This window comes from Drosophila willistoni (assembly GCF_018902025.1).
Source record: "Drosophila willistoni isolate 14030-0811.24 chromosome 2R unlocalized genomic scaffold, UCI_dwil_1.1 Seg167, whole genome shotgun sequence".
Taxonomy (NCBI): Eukaryota; Metazoa; Arthropoda; class Insecta; order Diptera; family Drosophilidae; genus Drosophila; species Drosophila willistoni.
In genome coordinates this window covers 22,441,636-22,459,169 of record NW_025814050.1, presented here as the reverse complement: position 1 = coordinate 22,459,169, position 17,534 = coordinate 22,441,636, and the positions used below count along the sequence as shown (strand labels likewise).

At 37.9% G+C, this 17,534-nt stretch overlaps 7 protein-coding genes across 10 annotated transcripts; 5 read left to right on the top strand and 2 right to left on the bottom strand.

The window, feature by feature from the left end:
• Positions 1 to 302: 302 nt before the first annotated feature.
• LOC6642497 (peptide chain release factor 1-like, mitochondrial) lies at positions 303 to 1,627 on the top strand. Its single transcript, XM_002065632.4, has one exon. It carries the CDS (start codon positions 379 to 381, stop codon positions 1,570 to 1,572), a length of 1,194 nt encoding a protein of 397 aa, XP_002065668.1. The 5' UTR covers positions 303 to 378; the 3' UTR covers positions 1,573 to 1,627.
• LOC6642496 (exosome complex component RRP41) lies at positions 1,579 to 2,613 on the bottom strand. The gene is made up of 2 exons (XM_002065631.3): positions 2,405 to 2,613; positions 1,579 to 2,349 (listed from the first exon to the last, which is right to left on the bottom strand). The coding sequence occupies exons 1-2, from the start codon at positions 2,503 to 2,505 to the stop codon at positions 1,695 to 1,697; spliced, it is 756 nt and encodes a 251-aa protein (XP_002065667.1). The 5' UTR covers positions 2,506 to 2,613; the 3' UTR covers positions 1,579 to 1,694.
• Positions 2,614 to 2,703: 90 nt separating this feature from the next.
• LOC6642495 (uncharacterized protein C19orf47 homolog) lies at positions 2,704 to 5,471 on the top strand. Of its 4 annotated transcripts, none has more exons than XM_047010434.1 (5): positions 2,704 to 2,757; positions 3,612 to 3,716; positions 3,783 to 4,229; positions 4,291 to 4,911; positions 4,981 to 5,471. In XM_047010434.1, exons 2-5 carry the CDS (start codon positions 3,698 to 3,700, stop codon positions 5,316 to 5,318), a joined length of 1,425 nt encoding a protein of 474 aa, XP_046866390.1. In that variant the 5' UTR covers positions 2,704 to 2,757; positions 3,612 to 3,697; the 3' UTR covers positions 5,319 to 5,471. The 4 variants fall into 4 exon arrangements, with proteins under 4 accessions (XP_046866390.1, XP_046866392.1, XP_046866391.1 ...); XM_047010436.1 differs by having other exon boundaries at positions 2,746 to 2,761; XM_047010435.1 differs by lacking the exon at positions 2,704 to 2,757 and adding an exon at positions 2,892 to 2,909.
• A 542-nt stretch (positions 5,472 to 6,013) lies between these two features.
• Positions 6,014 to 6,867, bottom strand: LOC6642494 (basic-leucine zipper transcription factor A). The gene has a single exon (XM_002065629.3). It carries the CDS (start codon positions 6,737 to 6,739, stop codon positions 6,236 to 6,238), a length of 504 nt encoding a protein of 167 aa, XP_002065665.1. The 5' UTR covers positions 6,740 to 6,867; the 3' UTR covers positions 6,014 to 6,235.
• Positions 6,868 to 9,406: 2,539 nt separating this feature from the next.
• Positions 9,407 to 10,105, top strand: LOC6642493 (protein Mabiki). The gene has a single exon (XM_002065628.2). It carries the CDS (start codon positions 9,525 to 9,527, stop codon positions 10,062 to 10,064), a length of 540 nt encoding a protein of 179 aa, XP_002065664.2. The 5' UTR covers positions 9,407 to 9,524; the 3' UTR covers positions 10,065 to 10,105.
• A 1,832-nt stretch (positions 10,106 to 11,937) lies between these two features.
• On the top strand, positions 11,938 to 12,685 carry LOC6642492 (putative uncharacterized protein DDB_G0268364). The gene has a single exon (XM_002065627.3). It carries the CDS (start codon positions 11,960 to 11,962, stop codon positions 12,566 to 12,568), a length of 609 nt encoding a protein of 202 aa, XP_002065663.2. The 5' UTR covers positions 11,938 to 11,959; the 3' UTR covers positions 12,569 to 12,685.
• Positions 12,686 to 15,751: 3,066 nt separating this feature from the next.
• On the top strand, positions 15,752 to 16,781 carry LOC6642440 (proteasome subunit alpha type-1). The gene has a single exon (XM_023175936.2). The coding sequence runs from the start codon at positions 15,806 to 15,808 to the stop codon at positions 16,694 to 16,696; it is 891 nt and encodes a 296-aa protein (XP_023031704.1). The 5' UTR covers positions 15,752 to 15,805; the 3' UTR covers positions 16,697 to 16,781.
• Positions 16,782 to 17,534: the final 753 nt, after the last annotated feature.

Below are 17,534 nucleotides of genomic sequence, written 5' to 3'. Positions count from 1 at the left end.
AGAGTGGAATCAACTGAATTTGAATATGATTAGTTGAACTGGAATAAGGAACTTAGTTCGCTCAAATAGTTCAATTGATCTTATTGTGAACGAAACGATTATTGAACTTTGTGATTTCAAAATTTTGCCATTAAGTCTTTTTTTTTTTTTAATTTTTTTTTTAATTTCAGCTTTTTTTTTAGTTTCCTCCCGTCAAAAACAGATTTTTTTGGTCGAAAAAAGTTGCCAACACTGGTCGCAACTCGATAGAAGCATCCAACATGCAACAAAAGAGTCGAACATGCAACAAAAGAGTACCCACTCTTCGATAACGATTGCCGATAACAGTTGTTTATGTTGTAGCACAGTCGGACCAAAAAATTTAGCACAGTTTTTATAATGTTTTTAAGACATTTACGAAACATACGATTACATGGATTTTCTCGGCGCTGGGCCAGCAGCTCATCTGATCCACTCAGTATTCGGAATGAGAAGCTTCAATCATATCTGGAGAGCCTGCGTCAAGAATATTACGCTTTGCGGGTGAATGCAGCCGGCAATAGCAAATCCTACGCACGCCTCTCGCAACTGGAGGGCGTTGTTAATGCCCTCGAGCAGAGACGGGTCCTGGAGCGTAATCTAACCAGTCAGAAGGACCTGGAGCAGGAGAAGGATGAGGACATGAGACAACTAATGGAGGAGGAGAACCAAGTCTATACGGATCTGTTGGCCAAACAGGAACAAACCATGTTGCAGGAACTATTGACTCTTGCCGATGATGAAGTTTATCCATCGCTTTTGTTTGGAGTCAATTCCGGAGCTGGTGGCCAGGAAGCCATGCTGTTTGCCCAGGAACTGTACGAAATGTACACAAGCTATTTCGAGCACATGGACTGGGACTATGAGGAATTTGCTCGAGAAACCACTGATATAGGTGGTCTGAGACATGCAAACATATTAATTAATGATCAGGATGCCTACAATTGGCTACGCTACGAGGCAGGAGTGCATCGAGTTCAGCGGGTGCCGGCTACAGAGAAATCCGGTAGAATACACACAAGCACAGCATCGATCACTGTGATACCGAAGCCAGCGGATGTCCAAGTTCATACAGCGGAGAAGGATCTGCGCATTGAGACGAAACGTGCAAGCGGGGCCGGGGGACAGCATGTGAATACCACAGATTCTGCTGTAAGAATAGTCCATTTGCCAACTGGCCTGGCTGTGGAGGCGCAATCGGAACGATCGCAACTTAAAAATCGTGAAGTCGCCTTGAAGCGTCTCCAGGCCCGCTTGGTGCAACAGCAATTGGAGAGCTCTGAGGCCACTCACTTGGCAACCAAAAAAGCCCAGCAAGGCAGCCTTAATCGTAATGAAAAGATACGCACCTACAATTTTGTTCAGGATCGAATCACAGATCATAGGATACAAAATGGCACGTTGCATAATCTAAATGGATTTCTGCAGGGTGGCGAGCAACTGAGTGGACTGATTGAAAAGCTACAGTTGGAGCAACGTAAGGCACGTCTAGTGGAGATGCTAGAGGCATGGCAACCACCAAAAGAGGATGTAGCTAATAGCCAAAAGAGTTAGTCAATATATTTTAAACCCTAGCGAGTTGTTATAATAAATTTAATATGTTGTTGAAGAGTTCTGGATGAATTACACTTAATCAAAGACTTGCATAGTAGTTTTAAATTATATTTGACGAATTTTCAACAAACTCTTGCCCAATCCGCCGCACTGCCGATATGTAGAAGATGCTCTTTAACCGCTGCCTCTAGAATATCTCGTATTTCTCTGCAGCCAGCCATCGCCGTCTCGATGACAGTTTCCAAATGATCAATATGAAAGCGTTCGCTCATCTCCAGGAATGCAATTTTCTCTGAAGTCGGTAGGGCAGCTACAGTTAGTTTGGGTCCTCCGGAGATCTCTTCTACTTGTGAGATGTCCGTGAGGGGAATATTTGATTTACTTAGTGATGCTGTGCAAGCCACAATGAATTCATTAAGGCAAATACCAGCATCGATCAGAGCCAATGTGGCGGCATTAAGAGCCACTGCATAGTTGGCTCCATCAGCTTGAAGGACCTCCACATAGACATCGATCTGGGAGCGAGGATATAGCTCGGATTTGATGGCTGCACTCAGAGCCTGTTGTAGATACATTTTGAACTCCTGTGACTTGCGATCCCCACGAGGACGATTCTTGCGCTCTGCTGTCGAAAATGTGGCCTGACTATATTGACAATTAATAATCACATCGTTGGATTCCGAAGACTTGTTCTTGCCCTTGGCCTGATGTGGACCATAGACGGCGGCTAGCACTTTGGTATTTCCCTGCTCCATATAGGCGCTGCCATCGGGTTGCCTGTAAATAATTAAGAAATTAATATAAATTCGATTCGCTATATCGTCGTACTCACTCAAAGACACCCAGTTTGCATTTGATGTGGCGCAACTCATGCGGCCGCCGACCATCCAAGCGAAGACCCTGCTCGCTGAGTAATTCAAAGTTGGCAGCCATCAAATATTATTAGTTTATGGCCAATATTTACTTCGAAAGTTAATAAAATGTTCCAAATGCACGTGTACCGGCAATTGTTTACAACTTGCAATAGAGATGCGCAAGTTTCGTGTTTTACTCACAAACTCGAACATCGATACTATCGATAATTTTCCATCGATATTATCAAGTGGCGAATTGAGTGGCTAGGCGAATTGGCTGGCTGGGCGAATTTGACGTTTCCCAGCTGTATAGAGTCGCGAGTTTGTTGTTGTTGGTACCATTCTTTCTGTTTTTGTTAATAATATTTATTTAAGAAACCAAAAGGATTAATCTAGTTATACGTGCGAAAAAGACCATAGTTTGTTGTTGGCGAGTGTGTGTTTTGTTGTGGCGTGGGTAGTTCTATACATGCATCATCGCGGGTAACCCACGCACTCTACGAATTAGACAAATATTTCAGTTCTGCACTACTAATAACCTATATGATTCAATAATGCATATTAAAAGACTAGTATTGGTCCAATTAATGTGTTTAATCTTGTCCTTTAGCGATAAATATTCAGAATTTATTTGAAAAAAGACCGAATTCTATAATTAACACAAATGCAAATACGCAAACAGTGTTGAAAAAAACCATGGAAACTGTAGCTGCTTTTTTTGAATATTCACTAGAATAATGGAGAATAACTATATTTTCAAAATTCTTGCAAACATTCGGTATATGTAAATCAGTGCCGCAGCCTATATCACAGGCGCTCGGAAGAAGTCATAAGTTGGCCCACACTACAAAAATAATGTTTAATATAGTGAGGGCGGTCTAAAATTGCCGCCCATCTAATGGCGGCGGTGGCGATCTGCTCCTAATCATACTTGTTTCACCAGGGGCGGTTTCGTTGGGGAGATCGGCAGGGCAGGAAGTTCCTTTGATTCGTTGGCCTGCCCTGTATGTACGCCAGGATATTTTCTCGGTCCTTTTATACTAAATCGGCATATTTATCCAACACAGTGAGGCCATTCGAAGCAGATTTTAGTTAGTTCTTAACTTCACTTATCCTTTAGAAAACCACGAATCATTTTTCTTTTAATTTTTCCAGTAGTATTGAAACTGAAACTTTACATTTTAGTATTACCTGTGAAAAACCTGTAGAGAATAATAATCGGATCAAAATAATAATATTGAGATTGGCCCTTGGCTCAACTAAAATACATCATGTCCAAATCAAGCGCAGGTGAGTAATTAATATTAAATATTCTGTATAGAAATTTTGTACTCATTTTGTTTTATATCCTCACAGCACGCTGGGTAAAGTTTTTTAATGCCGCTGGAATACCATCGCCCGCAGCAGCCGGATATGCGCACATCTTTGTGGAAAATCGCATACAAGATGATATGCTCTTGGACTTGAATAAGGAATATTTACGGGAGATGGGAATAACGCTGATGGGCGATATAATAGCCATATTGCGGCATTCAAAGAGCGTTAGTGATCAACTGGCCAGGGATCAAGTGCTAACGCCGGAGGTGAATAACACTTCGAAATCTCCTCCAGGGAGAAATAAGGTCAAATCGGTGGCAGCTTCAGCAGTCCCGACCCACAAATCAACAACAACAACAACAACGGTCTTGCCACCAACCAAACCGGCCAGACGTGTCCTGCCCGAACATGAGGGTAAATATAAGGTAACCCTGCCATCAGGGACAACCGAAAGAAGCAAACAAATCCTGGCCAAGCGTGAGAAACGTAAGTGAAATTACATGATCCATTAATTGACTTTTAACCCGTTTCATATCACCTCTTGTAGTGTATTCGGATCGCGTGAGTAGCTCCAAAAAGACGGATATATTCTCACGTCTGCAAAAAACTGTCATTAGTGAAGATGAATCCCAAGAGGGCATTGTATCCAGTTCAGTGGTTCACAGTAGCTCGACCAGCGGCGGTGGCGTCGTTAAGAAAGTAGCAGCCACTTCGAGTAATAACTCGGTCTTTGCTCGCCTTGGGGGTAAAACCACAAATATTGAACAACAATCCCTAACTAAAGAGATCAAGTCCATATTGAAGAACACCCAAAAGTCAAGCGGTGTTGTCGGGGCTAATGCAAGAGGGGCTACAAAGAATTCTCCTATTATTAAGGCCAAAAATATTGCACAAAAGGTAATGCTTGTCCATAAGGTTCCTTTGAAACGCGGCGACGATGACAGCGACGAGGATGAGAGTAATGGCAGTGCAGATGATCGGAATTTCTTTGATAATGATGGCGAGTCTGATTATAGTGATGCGGATGTCGATATGCATTCAACGCCGACTGAAAAAATTGTTAAATTCGCCTCCACAGCAGAGGTGAGAGAAATTGCCCCAGAGATTACCTGGAAAACGCGAGAGAACAAGAACTTTGCCCACAATATTAAAGCCCGCTTGGGCAAAGGTAAAAATTAGGACTAAACAAATCTCAAGACAAATCATTTATTAAAGAATATTTCCTCCTTTTTTTTAGTTTCAAAACTTCATGCCACGCGAAAGACATACAACATGAAGGCATCAACATCGCAGAAAAATCATCCAGTTAATCGTCTAAGTCCGGTCAAGGGCAAGGCAATCCGCCTACGCAGCGATGAATTCTTGACCCGTCAGGATACTCTGCCCGTCCACAAGAGATTGGGCAGCACGCCTGCCCCCGGTGGCGGCTTCGCCAAAGTTTCTGCACCGCGTGAACCGCAAAAGAAATTCATGGCACCCCGACGACACAATAGCATGAATGCTGGTTCTAATCGTAAGCCACGCGATCAATCGGGCTCTGTTTTTGATCGTCTGGGATTTAATAATTCAATGTAACTTAGTCCAAAATATGTTGCCTAAAAGTGAACTCGTAAAAATAATAGTTTTTCTTTAAGTTAATATTAAAAAGCAAGTTTTAGTTTGACCTTACACTTATATATTTACAATTCGGAACAATACAAATTAAAGCAATTCATTTCAAATATCAAACAGCCTTCACAGGCAGCGCCTAATATGAGTATTTCTTAAAACCTAAATCAAGTAATATAATCCAAAAGTGGTCACATGTTTAAAGCATTTAAAATTTTTCAAATTTATCATATCATAACCAAGTTATAGAATGTTCAGTGTTTTATTGCTAGATTTAAAGCCGCGAAGAGAGAGTTTTTAATATTTATAAATTCAACAAAAATAAGTAGATAATTCTTTTGGCTCTTTAAATGATATGGGCCTAGAATTCCAAGTTTAGAAGATTGCATTGTGGATTAGGAATGAACAGTGGCCTTCAGACTGCTTAACTTGAACGTTTTCAGTACTGTAATAACCTCTTTAAGTACAGAGACTTCCTTCAGCCTCAACTTCACCAAGATTTGCTCTGAAACTTCAAATACTTTTCCAATTTTGTTTAATATTTTTGGTACTCTTTGGATAACCTCAGCCGATCCCTTGCATAATCCTTGATTTCATTTGATTTCAATTTATAAATCACACAAAAATATCTTTGGTTTACACTTAAATATTATTTTATTCAATTTGATTTTCATATTTCTATAAGTATATACAATAAGTCTATAGAGATTAGGTATTTGATTCAATGTCAATTCTGTACAATCATTGTGTGTGTTGGGGGTCACTTAGTAGTCTATATCACTGGTTGCTATGCAAAACATAAATCACACATCACAGCTACTCCAACATTTGCTACCATCCTTGAGGTCCTTCTCATGTAATTCATATGCAGTTGTTGGGAAGACCTACTGCTGCAGCAGAGATTGTAGGGCTTGACGCCATTCCAATGGCCAAGTATTTGCATCCGGATTGATGCTGAGCAATTGGCGCATTTGAAGGACAGCTCTTTGCTTTTGTAGCATCAATGAGTAGGCTTGATGATTAATAGGCATGCTCAGATAGGATTGCTGCTGCTGCTGCTGTTGTCGCTGCTGGTCAGGATGTGGCTTATAAGCATATTGTTGCTGAATAGGTGATTGTTGTTGCTGCTGTTGGATCTGAGGTGGTGTGGTTGGTGGTGTTGGCGGCAATTGATGCTGCGGCACATGGGTTTGCTCCTCCCGCTGACGACGTTTCCTTGGCGTATTCTCACTCAGGGCATATGGACGGAAAAGTGGCGTTGTGGTCACTTCCTTAGTTGATTTTTTACCAAACTTCTTGTGAGTATAGTTAGCTGCTTCGAATTTCTTATGATTGTAATTCATAATTTCCATTTCGTTGTTTTGATAATCCACATTTGATGGTGCCATTTTGTATAGATTTTGTTTCGGGTTTGATTTTAAATATATATTTTTCAGATATTTTTAGGATCTGTTGGCGATGTTGCTCTATTGGTATCTCGGCTCGAACTGTGATTGAGACTAATGCGCAACCTGGTTTTTATATATGTGGGCGATTCTTACCTGCTGCAGCGCAACACGAGCATTTTTGGGATGCTCATTAAGGGTCCGACTCCGACTTGGTCTTCTGTGTTTTTATGGGAAAATCATGTTTGACAAAAGAAAGGATTTCCTTACCTGACATCTCGAGCAGGTCTACCTGATAAGTCCTTTGTAATTAATTTTTCATTTACCAACTCTCGCACCTTCTTTCTACTGTCTTCTGGTTTTTGGTTCTGTTATTTTGAACGTTTTCCTGGTATTTTGTCGTCTACCTCTATTTTCTCTAGAAGCCTCTTCTCGTTTCCCGATGTGTACCTAGGTCAGCGCCTGCGCTTTGCTTCTCTTTGATGTGTGTCAGTCTCTGTTCATATATATATTTTATCTATTCTTCTATCTATTGTGATTTTTTTCTTTGGGTTTTCTTATCGTTGTCTTACCGCTAATCTGGCTCATTAAGTTTCTGGCAGCCTGCAGACTGGTCGGTTGGCTTAGTCACAATGGTCATTGAATGGAAATTTATTTGGGATTTTCCCGAAATCATGGCACAGCGTCCTCAGACATTGCGTGTGTCTCCGCATTTCGTTTTCAACTTAAATCCTCTCATATCAATATGCAACACGTCGCATCGCAGACAATTTATTGATGTTACTCGTGATGTCGATATAATCCCAAGATAAGCACACAAATCGAAGGTTGACCCTTTTAAAGTGTATCAGAATATTTAGATTATTAGATCAACAAAGAAAATTCAAATTAAAATTAGTTAAAAGAAATGGAAATTATTAGGGTTAAGAAGAAATTAATTTCAAATTTGCGATTTTTCGATTTTTATATCAATTTGATAAGTTATAGAATATGTCATAGTTAAATAAAATGTTATAAAGAAATGTTTTATATAATGAAGGTTTCGAACTATTTCAGCAGGAGGGAAGGACTGTTGTGTTTCAAATTTTTAGTAATCTATTCCATCTAATTAATACTACTCAAAAGAAGGTATGATTGATTACCTAATTCGAATTTGGGAAGATATTTAAAGATATGTATACCAATCACAGAGGTGAATGACATAAACAGTTCAATATGGTTCCTTCAATTTTTCATTTAATGGACTCCAACAAACACAAAGATAACATATAATTCGCATCAGATATAAAATTATTTATGTAATTTAAAAGTTAAATTAAAGGGCCGGATTTTGATCAGGGCCAGAGAGGCTATTGCCCCGGAGCCAATGCATTGAAGGACCTCACACAACATGACAAGTTTTCAGATGAGAAATTTTCTCAACTCCAGGTCTACAAATGGCTCATGATTTTTTAAAATTTAACCCAGCAAAAGGACGATCATTTTATTCTATTCATTTGATTGAATTAGTTGTTCAGTTTTTCTTTGCATCAATGCAAATTCTTCTTCTGTTCAAACTAACGAATAAATTTTAAAAAATTATAGATTTTTATTGAACATTTTTTGAATAAGGTTTATTATTATATGATGTTAGGAACTTTTGTATTTCTTATGTGATATAAAAGACGAGAAACTTGTTTATAAAGGCTTTACAATCTCGACGGTGGGTGACATAATTTCACAAAGAAAAACAAATAGCGAACATATCCTTTCTCCCATAGACAGTTTTAGCAAGAAAAGTAATTGTTCCGCTCCAGCTCTGGATAAAAAATAAATTGTTGATATAGGGGAAAGCATGTACAAAAACTAAATCAATTGTTTCAACGACTTTCCCACATTTTCCCCGCGTGTTCATAATAATGTTCCAGGAACATCTTTCCAAATGATGCAACACTTCCTGGTAGGTGCATTTCTTTTCATAAGGTCATTCCCCCACAAAAAAATAGAACGAACAGACGAACAATCGATCATTGTGTTAAGCAAAACAATATACCAATCTTTCAATGTGATACTCTAGTGTAAGCAATCGCCAAGAGTTTTCTATGAGGCTTATTGACTTGAGGGCTCGCACTCTGCAACGAAACTCAAGCCCACCTCAAGTAAATCCGCTTAGGACACTGAAACAGCATAAATCAATGGACAATGGCAGACATGTTGAATGAAAGAAGGGAAGACGAGAAACTGTCGACTCTCGACATAATGGTTTAAAGCCAGCAGCAATTGGCGGCTAGAGAAGAGAAAATTGTTTTCTGAATTTGGAAAACACCTTTGTGAAAGAGAATTTTTCAGCTGGCATCCACGACGACGTGAACTGGAGTCATAAAAATGGTTTGAGAGCGCCAGGATTACTTACAAAGGAGAGGTCTGGTCAACAACAAGAACCATGACAGGTAATTCCGAAGAAAATCGCGTCTCAAGATGTAAACAGGACGCACACTGAAAAGGACAACTGGTTTATGACACCCTTGTGGAAGATGCCAGCCGGTGTCGGATTAGTAGAAGACAACCTAGCAACTACCTAACCTTTGGGTGATCTCTACCTGACCCCTTGAAAGGTTGAATGAAGTGCGATGGGGAAATACCCAGCAAATCGACAAAACCCATGAAATCCAAAAGGATTAAAATGGGAATACCTCAATTGCTGCTGCATTGTTTGATTACCTAATGTTGCATAAAAGATTCCGATGCCTGGAAGTGTCAGCACAGTCGTCTCGAAGACATCAAAGCTTAAGGATCATCATAAGCGAGAATGGATAATTATACGCACAAAAAATTCACAGGAGCTCTGAAACGTAAACGCGGCCAAAATGAGGATTCAGACGATGAAGATGTCATCTTCATTACAAAGGAGTCTCCTCAGCCCTTGGCCAAACGTCAACGAAAACTCTTTCGCCCTTGGTTAGATAATGACACTGAAACACAAGACAAGGCGTCGCCACCACCAACACCACCAGTCACCACTGCCACCACATATCATGCCAATATGGTTAGAGCCCACATTTCTTCACGTCAACGAAGTCCCCAGGAGCAATTGCGTCGTGATCGCAATACTTTGGCCAGTCTTCGACATCGTCGCAGCAAGCAGCAGCAACAATTGCAACTGGAGCAGCAATATGCTGCTTCCCGGCGCCAACATGAAGTCAATCTGGAGCAACAAATCCGCTTGAGTCTGTATTATGTGAGATTCCTTCAACAGACTTTGGCACAAAGTCATCCCATCGATGCGTCAGAACTGAAAGGAGTCCCACAACATTTAGCACAACACAAATCATCGCTACAGAAGTCTTGATCTGTGAAGTAGGCAAATAATTGTAAATACATTTTTATTTAAGTAGTTAATTTTATTTTTTATATATGCATTGTATCTATTCCTGTTGACTTACAATACATTACAAAATATGAGATTGTTAAAAAAAGTGTTTCAATTGTTTGAAGGGGAATTGCATTTTTTTCACATTGAATGGTTTAGCAATCAACAACTTGAAATCGTATCTTCAGTCACTCAAAATGATAGTTAAATTATCTATAGAGACTATTTTTCTTTGAATGAATATGAATGAATTCAAACATTAAGGGGTTGGCCTGGCTTTCTTTTTTGGAAAGGATTTCAACATTTTGTAATCATAATATTTGCTTAGGTTCAATTATTTTCTTTAAATTCCCATCGACTTTTTTTGTCACCTGAGGCTGAAAGTCAATCAGGCCCGACGAGAGGGGGGTGGTACTGCTGCTTCTTGATCCAGTATTAAATGTATTTTATCCTCTTTAACTTGGATTTCTCGTGTTTCGGCCTTCGCTTCGTTGCCGAAGCCTTGGTGACTTATACTCGGAACATCTTTTAATAGTTTGAAATCGTTTCTTGCAGTGTCTTTGACTTCTTAATTATTTTGATGAAAAAAAACCCATTTGTGATCCATTATATACATCATGTACGTATATGAATACTGATTAAATTTTCAATTCTAACTTTCTGTATCGAATAAGAGTATTAAAAGAAACGAAAATTGCCCTCTAATACCTTTGGTTAGAATCTTTTATTTTAAAAAAAGAAAATTCCGTTTTAAATTTGAAGTTTGCTTTTTGAATCGTTTTATATTTAGCTATAATTACAAATAACCATTGACTGGCTGACTTTTTTAATTGTAGTTGCTGTTCTAATAATTAGATCGGCCAACAATTTTCTAGATAAGTGTGATTTATGACCTTCTCCAATGAAACCTTTTTGCAATGATCGTTGAAAAGGTTGTACAATTTTCTATTCTTATATGTTTAGTTCTGGTTTGCAGTTTTCATGGAAATTACTATATATTTTGTTGAAAGTTATTATCCTCAATTAAGTAATAAATTTTGATTTCCATATGCCAACTATAAATTTTCTATAGGTTGACACCCACTGATAAATGGAACTCATTTATCAGTTGTGACATAATATGCATTCGATCTTAGTTAGTATAAACAATCGATTAGTTAATTTTATGTAAATATGTGGAATCTTCAATTGATGAGGGCAAATCCGCATTCTAGAAATTCAAGTGTGATTGTGTCTATTGAACAATTGAACTGAGTTTCAAAATTGTTTTTAGAGCATAGCATGAGATCCGGTTGAATGAAATCATCATATTGTAAAATTTCGAACCAACAAAAATAAAGGCAATAATTTATGAAACCCTAACAAACAAAATTCCAGCTAAATGAAATCCTCTCTTAAATGCGGTGAGGGGACAGTTTTCAAAAGATATTTCCAAGAAATGGTCAACAAAAAACTACAAGCCAAGTGTCAGGGAGTTTTTGGGACCACCCGCAACAAATGGCGTCAAGTAGGTCAATAAAAATGTTGAGCACGAAATCCTTAAAATATCCCTAAGTTTGCATCTTTTGAAGTGTTTTCCAGTTCCGGTAGAAACATTTGGTTACCTATGCCAGGCAGGATTAACGGTTAACAGGTAATCACCGACAAAAAGGACTAATTAGCGGACAGCGACGCAGGTCATAAACACATATATTAGGTAATAAAGATGTGCGTTAATCCGTTTGTTGACAAGAGGGAGAGAGAGGGGGATGGGGTACTACCTGATCGATGGGTGGGTACCTACAAATGGACATATGTCCAGGATATATAAACACTTTATCAGACTTAAGGTCAGACATTCAGAGAACAAACATCAAACGAGCAACATCATCATCATGGAGAATATTACTCAAATTAACCAATCGACTTATACTCACAAAAAGTTTTCCGCAAATAAACGCCAACGTGAAATGGATTATTTGTTGGAGCAGAATAAGGAGAATGAAATACCACAAGGATTGAAGATGGAACCTTCCACCAAACGCCGCCAAACCAAGGGATTCTTTCGTCCATGGTTGGATAATGAGCAGAATCGTGAGGTGGCAGCAACAACAACCCCACCACCAGCTCCAGTATCAAAGACTGTTCCAGTCAGTCAATATCATGCGAATATGGTGCGACAATCCGTGTGCCGAAGACAACGTAGTCCCAAGGAGCAACAGCGTCGGGATCGCAACACTTTGGCCTGTCTGCTCAGTCGACGGGCCAAGCAAGCCCAAGAACAACGTCTTGGCCAACAATACGAACAATATCGTGCCCAGCAATCAGCCATTTTGGAGCAACAGGTTCGCCTCAGTCTCTACTATCGCCAATTGTTGCAACAGGCCATCTTCCAGCAGGGCATTAGTGCTCCCGAGCCCATCGCCCTGCCCCAGCAGCAGCAACAATTCCTCCAGCAAATGGCCCTATCACAGCAAATGCTAATCTTTGGTGCCCAGCATTGACAGAACTGAAGTGCCCCCCAGAAGAAGGAGAGATGACAAATGACGAGTGGCATTTACTATTGACTATGACAGCCCTCAAATGTGATTTAGTTTCATAAGCATTTATTTATTTATATTAAGAACAAATTGTTGAAATAAAAAACATGACAATGGGAATTAATCTTTTTAGTTTGAGGGACTTTTTGATAATCCTTTGCTGATTTATATAATAAATTCCAAAATGACTTGGAGACTATAGGTATTGTTTGAGTACTTTTTTGATTATTCTGTTAATCTTTGATTACTCTCAAAACACATTCAGATAGTCTTTAGTTGATATCCAATCATCAAACAACAACAATTTCGGTAGCTACATGAGATTTGTTAGAGCAAACTTTTCGAATCGATTTTAGTCAAAGCAAAGTTTAGTTTGTCTTTAAGGCTAAAACACAAAATTATGTTCTTCACTTATAAATTGGCCTTGAATCTGTTGATGAGTCTTGGACAGCTCTAGTCGATTATACAATTTCCATGCAAAAAGGTAAGGTTCAGGGTGGGCAGGTGTGCTCGGTTCAAACCCAAGGTTTTTGCAAAAACTACAGAAACTTCCCCATATGACCTTAGGTAATTTATTGTTAGAGTTTTCAATAGAGGCTATTCAGAATCAACAATTGGTCATTATTTCGAAGAAGTTTCTTAGTTAAGGAACTTCTTTATAAATATAAACAAATGATAAATATCATTTTATATATACACAAACATAATTTTTGTTATTTTTTATTAATAATATCTCGTTGTAGGTATAATAAAAAATATCTCAATTTAGTTATCTGATGATTTTATTTATACCTATTTTATATGTATTTCCATATTTATAATATTTCAATTTCGATTAATTGCTTAAGAGTATTATAATTATAATATTATAATTCAGAATGCATACTTTGGGTAAAAATAAATTGCAAATTAAATTATTAAATGATAAGTAGCACTCACAATTAAGAATATCAGCTTGTATTTAATTGAAATATTTAATCTTTTTTTCTCTTAATGAAAATTATTTTTAAAGTTTTGTAATAACATATACATTTTGTAGTTTTTAGTTTGAATTGCTTCATTTTTGAAAGATAGAATATAAATAATTTTTAATTGAGAGAGCACAGGTTAAGAGTTATAAATCAGAGCCCGGCACTCATATCCCCCGGGGGACGAACACGTTCGGCACCTCGTATGCGTGTAACCGAACGGCTGCCGAAGTCCTCACACAGAGGATGAGGGTTGATTTAGTTTCCCTCAGCATTTCGACACAAGCAGATCTATGTCGCTTTGTTGAGAAAACACACATGAAAAAATTGATCGCTGCTTTGTTTTCTCTATCTTTTTCTTGCATAAGATTATTTGCTGCACTCGTTTTCTTGATTCGAGGCAGAATTTGATGAAGTTTAATTTTGCGCAGTGTAAAGCAACATACGCATACAAGCAAGTGCACACATACAACTAAACTTTTTTAGCGCTCTCTTTGTGCCGGGCCCTGTTATAAATTAAATTATAAAATACCAAACCAAATAATATACAAATTAAATTATTAAATCATTTTTTAGCTCACTAAAGGTGAATAGGTTTTCAAAATGAGTTTGCATATTCATATTTATTTTCTAACAAAGAATTGCAAAATCCAATTAGCATATAGTTAAGTATATAACCAAGTTTAAAAAGATTTTTCCAAGCATAATTCTCATTTGTTTTCTGCGATCTTTTTTGTTACCACAATCCAAGGTCAAGTTGGCCTACAAAAGAACAAACATCGGATAGAAGGAGAGGAAGCTTTCGGTTTTTAGTTGGCTTGTGTAATCGGCCCCTCTAGTTAATATTGACTGACTTAAAAAACGACTTAAAACAAACTGGAAAAAAGCTTCAAGTTCAAACAAAACTTGTGCGAGCTAGTCAAAACTTTTGCAACCAAAAAGTAACTTGTCGATGCAATTTTCAATGTTAAGCAACAACAACTAAAAAAACAACACTAAGAGAGCCAAAAGAGCAACAAAACCAAACAAAAAACTTGGTAATTAACTAAAATTTACGTGTAGTTGGCTTACTGTGCAAGTGCAAAGTGGTTTATTTGGGGTGGTGTTGGTTAGTTGCAGCGGAAATTTTCAGCTGCTCTTGGATTTTCCTACCACTATGTGGCCATAGGAAGTTGCCCGTTTGGGGCATTACTTATCAAATGGCCTACAATGAAAATTAAAAGTAATTAACTGCAAGTTGCGCAATGCCAAAAAGAGAAAAGAGAGGCAAAATGAGCAGACTTAATTATGAACATGAATAATCAAGTTAAATTATATTTTGCACCAACTGTACGCAACTTTCGGTACAGTTGGCTGCTCTCGGCAGGTACTTACAATTAGTCTGGGAACTTCCTTATGCCGTGGACCAGGGGACCCATTATTTTCTACTTGGCTAAACATTATGCAAGAGCCAAGTGCAATGCATTCAATAAGTAGGTAAAAGGGTTGGCCTACAACTTCAAGTTAAACAAGTGAAATTAGAAAGCAATATCGACAAGTATAATATAATAATGACATTGGTGGCCATAATTATAAAATGATTTCCAGGAACAAGTTTAGATTAAAAGGATATATGCATGTTGGGTGTGTCCTAATTATGGACCGGGCTTAAATCAGTTCTTTACTCAAGTTTTTCTTAAAGTAACTAAAGTATTGATCTTAGTAATTAAAGTATCTTAATGACCATTTTTTGCATATTAAAGAAGTAAAAGTGTGATCCTCTTATGAATAGGTATTCACTTTGCATTTGTATTTGGAAGTGTATAACCGAAAATGGTTGTGGGACAATCCGGATATACAAACGATTGGGAAAAACCATTTTTAGCCATCATAGTTCCGTTTGCCTGTCACAATCTTGGTGTTTCATAAAATGTAGGTAGAGCAATCCAACAGATTTGACAAGTGTGATCTTGAAGCCCTTTTTTTGCCCCATAACTAAGAACTAAAATTATTGATTGGGATACAAATCACTTAGCGTACCTACTATATATCCACAAATTTGATTGGCCGAAATATAGGCAAGAATGTTGCTTACATACATAAATCAGGCGAAATGAGAAGCCATTGCACTACAACAAAAAGGTGAGTCTCACAATCAGTTTAGTTTATTTTCAAGTCCTTTGCTTTCACTTGATATTAATGTCACTTTTTGTTCGAGTGTTGTAAGAGAATAATCTAAATCGAATTTGTTGCCATGTTCCGCAATAAATATGATAATGATGTGACAATATGGAGTCCCCAGGGGCGTCTTTATCAGGTCGAATACGCCATGGAGGCAGTGAAACAGGGAATGGTTACTGTGGGAATAAAGTCCCAAGATTATGCAGTCCTGGTAGCTCTCTGTCGCGCAGAGGGTCATACGAATGATATACAGCGAAAGATAATGCCCATCGATTCACATTTGGGTATGTCGATTGCTGGTCTAACTGCCGATGCCAAACAAGTGTGTCAATATCTTCGCACCGAATGTATGTCCTATCGCCATACATATGAGGCGGCGTATCCGGTAAGCAGATTGGTAACCAATCTGGGTAACAAAATGCAGCCCACAACCCAACGTTATGATCGTCGGCCGTATGGAGTGGGAATGCTGATAGCCGGCTATGATTTAAAGCCACATATCTACCAAGTGATGCCATCGGCCAATGTCATGAATTGCAAAGCAATGGCCATTGGCGCACGATCTCAGAGTTCACGTACCTATTTGGAACGTCATTTGGATAGCTTTTTGTACAGTTCGAAGGACGAGATTATCTGCCATGGCATTCAGGCTCTGCGCAGTTCGTTGGGCAACGATTGTGGGGAGAATATAAAAATTACCATAGCTTTAGTGGGAAAGGAGCAGACATTCATGACTCTATCTGACGAGGAGTGTATCAAATATTTAAATATGGCTCAAACTCTGGCTAAACCAGATGTGTCAGCTAATGAATCGGATGATAATTTGGATGACGCTGATAATGTTAATGATGATTATAATGATGATGATAATGTTCATCTTGAAGACAGTGACGATGAGGAATACCTACGTCGCAGGGAACAGTTCTCAGAAGGCACTGATTCGGATCCCGGGAGAGTTCTTTAGATGGAGAAGGTGAAGAAAATAAGCCAAATTTGTTGTACCCAAATATTGTTGTATGCATTAAAAATATATTATTCTCGTACTGGAATTCTTAAGTTACTTTTAAATTCTTTGCCTTAATTAAACAAGAATTCTTCATTAGATAAAGCTAAGTTGTTAATGTGTTTAGTTAGTACCAACCAACTTTAACTATAATTTTAAGCAAGATATGAAGAACAACAAAGACAAATGTCAAACAGTTTAAACTTTTTTTTGACACAGTGGCTTCTTAGCAATTTATCATATTTATTTACCAATTTTTGTTCATTGCACAGTGGTTGTTTTTGATTTTAAGGGGAAAATTTTGGTTTGATTTTTGCAGCATTAAAAATATAATAAAACTATTCATATTTTATGAAAAATTGACATGGAAAAGCCTCAAATGTTTTCCGCATCTAGCAAATTTCGACATAAAGTAAAATTCAAAAAATTTGTTTGTATAAGATTTTATATCGATTTCCTATTTAATTCCAAAGTTATACATAGTTGCAAATTTGCCAGTAATTTCGGCGAAACTAGTCACTGTGCGTCTGGTTTAAGTAAGTATACTGCAATTGGTAAGAAACAGAGGAGAGGGCTATTCAATCGTTTAAAGTTGTTTCAGTTGGTTTTTATTTTTCATTTTAAAATTAGGACACAAATTAACAATTTGTCCCAGTTACTTATTTCGTTTGAAAATATTTTGTTTGATTTTTTTCTAATTTTGCCCGAAGCTTTTTTCCATTTTAATGGGCTGAAATATATTTATAAATTTAAGAAGTTTAAAGATAAATTTATTTTCTTTTAATATCTTTATCGGTCT